The 10,807-nt window shown below is 44.7% G+C and overlaps 1 protein-coding gene across 1 annotated transcript in view; it reads left to right on the forward strand.

The window, feature by feature from the left end:
• The window catches only part of STAB2 (stabilin 2), a 228,909-nt gene extending 219,594 nt beyond the window's left edge, over positions 1-9,315 (forward strand). The window contains exons 62-64 of the mRNA XM_007952402.1: positions 4,897-5,025; positions 6,051-6,167; positions 9,265-9,315. Of these exons, the coding sequence (XP_007950593.1) occupies positions 4,897-5,025; positions 6,051-6,167; positions 9,265-9,315 (297 nt within the window). The remainder of the gene's footprint in view (positions 1-4,896; positions 5,026-6,050; positions 6,168-9,264) is intronic.
• The last annotated feature ends 1,492 nt before the right edge of the window (positions 9,316-10,807 follow it).

The following is a 10,807-nucleotide window of genomic DNA, read 5'->3' on the forward strand; positions in this document are numbered from 1 at the left end:
CCCAATGCCCACTCCCCCAGTGCTAAACTTGCTGGAAGCCCCTCCCATCACCCTGCTCCACTGGAGACTGGAGGAGCCTCCTGCATCCAGGGCAGCTGGCTCCAGGGATACCCATCCCTGGTTCATCTCACCCCTACTCCCATGCAGTAGCAATGTAGTACCTGTTACTATTAATATCTGTCAATGAAAGAGGCAGAAGAGGCCAATGGGGAAACCAGAAGGGGAACAGGACATCCTGATTTCTCGTTCTTGTCCCTCTACTTCAACAACAGTGACTTTGGACAAGTCCAGGAACATCTCTGAGCCCATTTTTGCATGTGAAAAATTGGGATCATAATGTCTTCCCCCTGGGTTCTTGGGAGAACTGTAAGTTAATAAATACAGAATCCTTACACCAGCCCTTGGCACAGAGTTGTTGATAGTATTCTAACCTTCTCCAAAAAGTGTCAGGGAAAAGTAAGCACAACCAGCTGCTGGAAGGTTCCATAGCATTATGGTTAAGAACATAAACTCTTGTGCCAGCCTGCTGGCTATGTGATCTTGGGCAAGTACTTAACCTCTCTGTGCCTCCATTCCCCCATATGGAAATGTGACAATAATAATTGCCCGTTTCTTTAGGCCCATCACTCGTCTGTCAGTTTGTCATACTGTGGTGCCTTGTGTATTGCTGTGAGGCTGGAGGCTATGCCACCTATATTTGAAATACCAGCAGGTTTACCAACCATAGTGGACAGGTTTCAGCAGAGCTTTCAGACTAAGACAGACTTTGAAGAAGGAAGAGGCCATCCACTTCTCAAAGAATTGTGAAAACATTACGAACAGCAATGAAACACTGTCTGATCTATTACTGGAAAACTTTATGAATACCCCTAAAACATTGTCTAATACAGTGCCAGAATATGAGCCCCTCAGGTTGCAAGGCACTCAAAATATGACTGAGGAAGAACTGCCTCCTCAGAGTCGAGTCGACCTTAATGATGTGCATGCAGTAAAGTTGGGAGCTCTGGTAGCATAGTGCCTAAGGCACTTGACTGCTCACCAGAAGGCTGGCGGTTCAAACCCACCAGCCACTCCTCGGAAGGAAGGTTGGGCAATCCTACTTCCGTAGTGATACTGCCTCGGAAACCCAAGGAGGGGTCGCTATGAGTCGGGGCCGACGCGACGGCAAAACAACAACAACAACAACAACAGCAGTAAAGTTTTCAGGACCTCCATTTGCTGATGTGGCAAGACTCACAACAAGAAGAAACAGCTACAAACATCTGTTAGTAAATGGAACATGGAGTGTACAAAGTATGAATCTAGGGAAATTGAAGTTGTCAAAAATTAAATGGCATGCATAGATTGATACCCTAGGCATTAGTAAGCTGAACTGGACTGGTATTGGCCATTTTGAATCAGACAACCATATGATCTACTATGTGGGAATGACAAATTGAAGAGGAATGGCATGGCATTCATTGTCATGAAGAATGTTTCAATATCTACCCTGAAGTACAATGCTGTCAGTGATAGGATAATATCCACATGCCTACAAGGAAGACCAGTTAATGCGACTATTATTCAAATTTATGCACCAACCACCAAAGCCAAAGAAATTAACGATTTTTACCAACTTCTGCAGTCTGAAATTGACCAAACATGCAATCAAGTTGTGTTATCAAGTTGATTATTACTGGCGATTGGAATGCAAAAGTTAGAAACAAAGAAGAATCACTGGTAATTGGGAAATATGGCCTTGGTGGTAGAAATGATGCTGGAGATAGTGTGGTAGTATTTTGCAAGACCAACGACTTATTCGTTGCAAATATCTTTTTTCAACAACATAAACAGCAGCTATACATGTGAACTTCTCCAGATGGAGTACACAGAAATCTGATCAACTACATCTGTGGAAAGAGGTGATGGAAAAGCTCAGTATCTCCAACCAAAACAAAGCCAGGAGCTGATTGTGGAACAGACCATCAACTGCTCAGATGCAAATTAAAGTTGAAGCTGAAGACAATTAAAAGAAGTCCACGAGCACCAAAATATGACCTTGATTATATCCCTCCTGTATTTAGAGAACATCTAAAGAACAGATTTGACCATTCTTTAGGTTCTCCAATGACCAAGAACCAGCAGAATTGTGGGATGACATCAAGAACATCATCCATGAAGAAAGCAAAAGGTCATTAAAAGGACAGGAAAGGAAGAAAAGACCAAAATGGATGTCAGAAGAGACTCAAATTTGCCCTTGAACAGAGAGTAGCTAAAGCAAATCGAAGAAATGACAAGATAAAAGAGCTGAACAGAAGATTTCAAAGAGCAGCTTGAGAAGACAAAGTCAATTATTACAATGAAATGTGCAAAGGCTTGGAGTTAGAAAACCAAAAGGGAAGAACACACTCAGCATTTCTCAAGCTGAAAGAACTGAAGAAAAAATTCAAGCCTCGGGTAGCAATACTGATTCTATGAGCAAAATATTGACTGACACAGGAAACATCAAAAGAAGATGGAAGGAACACACAGAGTCACTATACCAAAAAGAACTGGTCGATCTTCATCCATTTCAGGTGGTGGCATATGATCAAGAACCAATGGTACTGAAGGAAGAAGTCGAAGCTGCACTGCAGGAACTGACAAAGAACAAAGCCCCAGGAATTGATGGAATACACATTGAGATGTTTCAACAAACTAATGCTGCATTGGAGGTGCTCGCTCATCTATGCCAAGAAATTTGGAAGACAGCTACCTGGCCAACTGACTGGAAGAGATCCATATTTATACCCATTGCAAAGAAAGGCAATCCAATAGAATGTGGAAATTATCTAATAATATCATTAGTATCACATGCAAGTAAAATTTTGCTGAAGATAATTAAAAAGTGATTGCAGCAGTATATTGGTAGAGAGCTTTCAGAAATACAAGCTGGATTCAGAAGAGGACATGGAACAAGGCATATCATTACTGATGTCAGATGGATCTTGGCTGAAAACAAGGAATACCAGAAAGATGTTTACTTGTGTTTATTTACTACTCAAAAGCATTTGATTGTGTTGATCATAACAAATTGTGTATAACATTGAGAAGAATAGGAATTCCAGAATACTTAATTGTGCTCATAAGGAACCTGTACATAGACCAGGAGGCTGTCATTCAAACAGAACAAGGGCATACTGTATGGTTTAAAATCTGGAAAGGAGTGTCAGCGTTGCATCCTTTCACCATACTTACCAATATGTATGCTGAGCAAATAATCTGAGAAGCTGAACTATATGAAGAAGAGTGTGGCATCAGGATTGGAGGAAGACTCATTAACACCTTTGATATGCAGACGACACAACTTTGCCTGCTAAAAGTAAAGAAGACTTGAAGCACTTATTGATGAAGATTAAAGACACCAGTCTGCAGTATGGATTACACTTCAACATAAAGGAAACGAAAATCCACACAACTGGACCATAAGCTGCATCATGATAAATGGAGAAAAGATTGAAGTTGTCAAAGATTTCACATTACTTGGTTCCATAATCAACGCCAATGGAAGCAGCAGTCAAGACATCAGAAGATATATTGCACTGGGCAAATCTGCTGCAAAAGACCTCTTGAAAGTGCCAAAGAACAAAGATGTCTTCTTTGAAGGCTAAGGTGCGCCTAACCCAAGCCATGGTATTTTCAATCGTCTCATGAGCATGTGAAAGCTGGACAATGAATACAGAAGACTGAAGAAGAGTTGATGCTTTTGAGTTGTGCTGTTGGTGAAGAAAACTGAAAGTACCATGGTCTGCTAAAAGAACTAACAAATCAGTCCTGGAAGAAGTGCAGCCCAATGCTCCTTGGAAGCGAGAATGGCCAGACTTTGTCTCACCTACTTTGATTATGTTGTCAGAAGGGACCATTCCCTGGAGAAGGATATCATGCTTGGGAAAGTGAAGGATCAACAAAAACGGGGAGGACCCTCAACAAGATGGATTAACACAGTGGCTGCAATGATGGGCTCAGGTATGGCAAGGACGGTGAGGCTGGCGCAGGACTGGGCAGTTTCGTTCTGTTGTACATAGTGACACTATGAGTTGGAGCCAACTGGACAGCACATACAAGAAATCTCTTTAGGCTGTTATAATACGTAAATTGAGTATTTCATGTAAGGGCTTATTACAGTTCCTGGAAAAATAGTACAGGCTTGATACTTCTTGTTCTGGTTACCTAGTGCCTCTCTGACAAGAATATACCACAAATGGGATGGCCTTAACAAACAGGAGTATATTCTTACAATTTGGAGGCTTTAAGTCCAAGTTCAGAGTGCCAGGTTCTAGGGGCTGAGTGAAAGCCCTTCAACCTTGGGGTCCAGCTCTGCCTCCTGCTCCTGGCCCACTGGAGCTAGGCATTTCTTCACTCAGACAGCAGTTGGCTGCTGAGGCTGAGAAGTCCCAAGGTTGACAAGTAAAAAGGCACAGTCCCAATGCTACCAATCCACATGGCAGGCCATTAACTTAAGTCTACTTTAAGTCCCAAGGTCGGCAGAGCAAAGCAGGCTGCTGAGGAACGACATGGCTTCATGCAGGGTCCAATCGTGCCATAAGCTAGAGACCATTCTCAAAACTTCTCCTTATATACAGCAAGCAGACTACATACCCAAAGGCAGCTACTCAGCTGCTCATAGTAGATTCCACCATGGAGTTAATTACCAGTCTCATCATGGGGAATCCGACATCCAGCTGCCCAGGCCCAGCCAAGTTGACACACAAACATAACCACAACACATGTTAAACATTTTATCATTATTTTTTATCTCCACTGGCTCCAAGATGCATCAGGGCAACAAGATCAGGGTGGGCTCTAGCAAGTGCATTCCTCCTAGGGAGTTGTTACCCAGTTTTAAATATTGACTCCCCCTCCCCTTCCTGTGTGCAGACCTCAGCCCACTCTGGCTTGGGAACAGGGATATTCTTTGCTGTCATCCTGGTCCTTGGAGCCATTGCTTTTGCTGCGTATTCTTACTTTCGGCTAAACCGGAGAACAATTGGATTTCAGCACTTCGAGGTAAGACAGATAGATAGGAACACAGTGAAGGGGTCCTCTCCTAAATCCAGCCCCTGGCTCTGGGCTGCTTCAGCTGGCTGTGTGATGCTTTAGCCTTACCAAAGCAATGGATACTGAGCACAGGGCAGGAGCCGCCACCTGCCACACACTTCCTGTCTCCTGGGTTGGGGTCTGTGCCCCCAAGGGGAGCAGCAGTGGCAGCTCTAAGCCCCTCTTCTTGGCTGAGACAGGGCTATGGTGAGGAGGGCGAGGGGCTGCAGCAGCACCTCTGGACCCCCATGAGCTGAGGACTAGCATGGAGGCAAATCCACCAGGGACCCAGGAGTTGCCCTAGCCTTGGAGGACTTACTAGACAAACACCCATTACGACCAGCTTTGGGCTTCAAGCCTGACTCTGAGGGTAGGGGACCTGGACAGAAGCCTCACACTGCAGCCAGCATGGGAGAAAACACCTGGTGATGTTCTCCTGTAAAGACTACAGCCTAGAAACCCTACAGGGCAGTTCTACTCTGTCCTATTGGCATAGTGCAAAAGTCACATGGGTGCTAACCAGGTCAGCAATTCCAACCCCCCAGCCTCTCTGTGGAAGGAAGATGGGGTGATCTACTTCCATAAAGATTTACAGCCCCAGAAACTCAGTGGGGTTGCTATGAGTCAGAACTGACTTGACGGCAGTGAGTTTGGTTTTTCTAATAGTCACTATGAGTCAGAATCCACTTGAGTGCACACAATACCATCTTTGCAGGAACTGATCACCAGGCTTTCTCCTGCAGAGCCACTGGGGACCCTGCTGGGGTGTGTGTGGAAATGCTCTATATCCTGATCTCAGCGGTGGTCCCAAAGGGTAGACAGACACAAGAAGTCAAAAGGCTAAAGAGTGGTGCATTTTATTGTATAGAAATCTTCTCAGTAAAGTTCTGTTAAAAAGAAAAAGCTCCTGGAGGTGGGGAGTGGCTTGCATTACCTTCCAACTTGCATTGCCTTGGGGACAGTCCTCTCAGGCTCGTGCTTGTCTTTCCAAACAGTCGGAAGAGGATCTCGATGTTGTGGCTTTCGGCAAGGAGCAGCCTGAGAATATCTCCAACCCTACATACGAGAGCACAACCTCCGCTCCCCCAGACCTGTCTTCCGACCCCTTCACGGTGAATCTCTGTTTTTGTCTTGGGGCAGGGGCAGGTAGGGTGCAGAGGAATGATGCCTTTCAGCAAATGTCAGTGGAAAGCTTTTGCACCAAGAAAAATCTCACGTGTGGAATGTGTCTCAAGACAGCCAGTCCAAAAGTTGGTGTTGCAAGCTGGCGGAAGCCAGCCAGCTTGGCTGTTAGTTCCTGGGTTCTTTTGGGTAGAGAGCAGATTACTGTCGTCAGCTGCTGCCAAGTCAGCTCCAAATCACGGAAGCCTTATGTACAACTGAACGGAACGCTGCCCAGGCCTGCTCGATCTTCACGACCATTGGCGTGCCCGAATCCACTGTTGCAGCTTCTGTGTAGTGCCTTCCAACCTGGGGGCTCATCGGCCAGCACCGCGTCAGACAGTACTCTGTTGTGATTCAGAAGGTCTTCTCTGTCCAGTCTTTAGAAATAGGTCACCAGGCCTTTCTCCTTAGTCTTAGTCTGGAAGCTCCCCCGAGCCCTGTCCACCATGGGTGACCTTGCTGGTGTTTGGAACACCAGTGGCATAGCTTTCAGCATCATAGCAACATGCAAGCCACTACAGTATGACAGACTGACAGATGAGTGGTGGGAATGGCAGAAGCCTCCCATAATTAGAGGCAGGGGAGATCTCCAGGTCACCCGTACCCCAAGCTCATGATCAGAGAGATGTCACAATGAAAGGAAGTCTCCAACTGAATTCTGCCAAGAATATTCATCACATTTATGAGGTGCTATTGTTAGGTGCCGTGGAGTCAGCTCCAACTCAAAGCAACCCCATGTACAATGAAACACTGCCCAGTCCAACACAATCCTTGCTCTCCATGAGTCCATCATTGCAGGCACTGTGTCAATCCATCTCACTGAGGGTCTTGCCCTTCTTCAATGACCCTCATTTATGAGGTAGCAGGTGCAAAATAAGGCATAGAAAGGATTTTTCTTCTAGCTGTCATTTGAAACGATAATTCACATTGTTGTCCAAGACTTTTCCCTCGGCTATCAGAGCTGCCTCTCCTTTTGAAGCCACTTGTCTCTGACGAAGCCTTCCATATCTATAGGTGGGTGTTCTGCTCTGGTCTTCCAAGAAATCAATACCATTGCCATGGAGTAGATGACTAGGCCTTTCTTTTGGGATGTCTCTGGGTGGACTTGAACCACCAACCTTTCAGTTAGCAGCTGAGTATGTTAACCATTTGCACCACGAAGAAACCCCACTCTTCCAGGAAGGGCTTGTTTAATCCTAGAGCCAGTGGTCCCTGAGCTTAGATGGGACCTCTAGGGACAACATCAACACAGGAGGAACCCATGGCAAGTAGTCCACCCACATAAATGTGGAAGTTGTACACTGCTTCTAGTTTATTACCAGTTCTGGACTGAGAAGCTGGGGATGAAGTTAATTTATTCCTTTATATAAAAATCAGAAAACTTGACCAGCAGTCCTCGGTTACCTCAAGAGGCTAACAGCTGACAGCATGGCTCAGGTCCAAGGAAACATCTGAATTTTGCCTTGTGTGGGGTCCACAAAGCTTGTGTAATATTAACTGAAGCCACATAGCTGCTGTCATTGGTTTGCACGTGTATGCATGCTCTCCACTCCCCCCAAGATCAGACTGTGTTATTGAATTTAAGTGGCACTGCAACATTACAAAAAGTATTTTCTTGCATCATTTTTAAGTTGTATACTGCAATGGATGTTATTATTTCTTTGAAGTAAACCAAACAAATATCTTGTAGGTCTTAGTGCCTACAGTAGCAGATTAAATGTATCTGCAATAGATTGAAAAATACCAGATTACAAATCCTATTTTTTTTAATGTAACCCATGTAAAAGTTCCCGGTCCAAATTGCAAAGGAGCTCTGGTAGCATAGTGGCTAAGGCACTTGACTACTAACCAGACGGCTGGTGGTTCAAACCCACTAGCCACTCCTCGGAAGGAAGGTTGGGCAATCCTACTTCCGTAGTGATACTGCCTCGGAAACCCAAGGAGGGGTCGCTATGAGTCAGCTCTGACTCGACGGCACATAACAACAACAACAGCCCAGCTAGATTGCGTTTATTAGTTAATAGGAATTTATTTCTGCAAGCACTTGTATATTAAATTCAGTCACATTACAAAAAACCCCACTGCCATCAAGTCCATACCAACTCACAGCAACCCTACAGGACAGAGTAGAACTGCCTCATAAGGTTTCCAAGGCTGTACATCTTTCAAAAGTAGACTGCCTCATCTTTCTCCCGCAGAGCAGCTGGTGGGTTCCAACCGCTGACCTTTTGGTTAGCAGCCTAATGCCTTAGCCACTGCACCATCAGAATTCTTTTTCATTCCAAAAGTGTGGGGAGGGGGAGAGTGTCATACATCCTGTTCACCGAGCTCCATGCCTTCCCAGCTGTCTGTCTCCTAAGGGCTCCATCAGCACCACACCTAAACAATTCACCTGAGACAGGTGAGATGGTGTCCAAAAGCAGGATTCAGGTAAACCTTCTATTGAGTCCTGGTGACAAAAAATCTTCTAGTAACAAGAATCCTAAGCCTAGGGTGCCCAGTCAAAGAATAATATGCTACTCTCATGCCTTTTATATTGAAAGGTGAGGGGGGCTGTTCATAATGGTGACCAGACGTCTTGAAGACCACTAATTTCACCCATTAGAAACCAATTCTAGCACCCATTATGCTCATTACCAAACCTTGGGTGCTGATCAGTGCTAACAGAAGGTGTGGAGCAGCTTTGATTACACTCAAACACTAAAGAACACCCTTGTTTCAGGATGAGTTTTCAACCTGAATTTATTTAGAATCATGTTGCTGTTAGCTGCCATCCAGTCAGCCCCTGACTGACGGTGCCCGTGTACAACAGAACCAGGGCTTCAAACCAGTTCATTCTGGTTCAACGCCCTGCCAAGAATGTGCATTCCCAGCTCAGATATACTGAATCAGAATCGACATTTTACCAGTTCACCAGGGGCTTGGGGACGAATCACAATGTAGGCCTCAGACCAGTTGCCAAAAGAAATGCCCATCCTCAAAGAATTAAGCAAACAGAACATTCCAGGTCCTTTCTGAGCGTTTCACCGACTTCTTTCTTTCCAGGACGCTGATGAACAGCAGCTCAAGAGCCGCGACCCCCTCGGGGGACTCTGAGGGCCAGAGCCGTCACCCACTGGGCCAACGGAGCTTCCTCAAAAAGGCCATCAACTGTGAACCCTCAGCACCAGCGGCCTGTGGGGAATGCGAAGCCCTTTAACATTTTAAAGTCTGAAGCTCACAGAAGCTGTACCTCATCTCTTGGGTTAATCCGGGGTTATTACGTATCCATGGGGAAAGACTACTTAATACCATGGTTCCCTGTGTGCCCATCAACCCAGGTAGACTTCTCCCACCTCTCACCCTCTACTGCTCTTCCTTTGTTCTTTTCAGTGGCACTACGTTATGGGTATCTGTGATCTCCTCTTATGTCCCAATTAGATTGTAAGTTCCCAAAGGCAGAGACTGTGCCCCATTCATCTTTGTATCCTAGTGCCTGGCACATGAAATGTGCTCAATAAACATTTATCAAACAGAAATGAAGTTAGCTGAACAAATCTAGTGAGCAGATACGGTGGGAAACAAAAGCTACAGTGGGAAACAGTCTTCTGACAAAGGAGGGCTGAACTTTGAAGGCAAAATCCACTTATTAGAGCTAATTAGAGCCCTCTCAGTCAGCATCTGCCTTATAGAATTCCTTCATAATAAAGTGTGCTTGCTTGTTTAAGAAAACATGATAACCACAATGAGATACCACTTCATACCTACAACGGCTACAATCAAAAAGCTGAACAATAACAAGAGATGGCAAGGACGTGGAGAAACTGGAATGCTCATGTTGCTGATGGGAATGTAAAGGTGCAGCTGCTATCGAAAACACTTCCTCAAAAAGTTAAACCTAGAATGACCGTATGGCCTAGCAATTCTGTTCTTAGATGTCTGTCAAGGAAAAATGAAAAATATGCCCACACAAAAACTTACACATGAGTGTTGAGAGCAGCATTATTCACAACAGTGAAAAGGTGGAAACAACCCAAGTGTCCATCAACTGATGAACAGATAAATAGAATGTGGTACATTTGTACAATGGAATATTACTTGGTCCTAAAAAGGAATGAAATTCCGGTGTGTGCTAGGATATGGATGAAACTTAAAAATATTTAAAAAGCTGGTCAAAAAGGTCACTGGAAAAAAAAATTAGAAAGGTATGATTCCATTTACATGAAATGTCCAAAACAGGTAAATCCATGTTGTTGTTGTAGTTATGTGCCGTTGAGTTGGACCCGACTCATAGCGACCCCTCCTTGGGATTCTGAGGTGGTATCTCTACAGAAGTAGATTGCCCAACCTTCCTTCCGAGGAGTGGCTGGTAGGTTTAAACCTCCAGCCTTCTGGTTAGCAGTCCAGTGCTATAAATCCATACAGACAGAAATTAGTTTCATGGTAACCAGAGGCTGGGAGCAGGCAGAATGGGTGGTGATGGACCAATGGACACAGGGTTTCTTTTAGGAGTAATGAAAATGATCCAGCATTCAATAGTAGTGATGGTTCTATCACCTTGTAAATATACTAAAAAACATTGAATTGTACCCTTTGAAAGGGTAAATTT

Source organism: Orycteropus afer, unplaced genomic scaffold (genome assembly GCF_000298275.1).
Source record: "Orycteropus afer afer isolate SDZICR_OR568_19922 unplaced genomic scaffold, OryAfe1.0 scaffold00334, whole genome shotgun sequence".
NCBI classification, from domain to species: Eukaryota; Metazoa; Chordata; class Mammalia; order Tubulidentata; family Orycteropodidae; genus Orycteropus; species Orycteropus afer.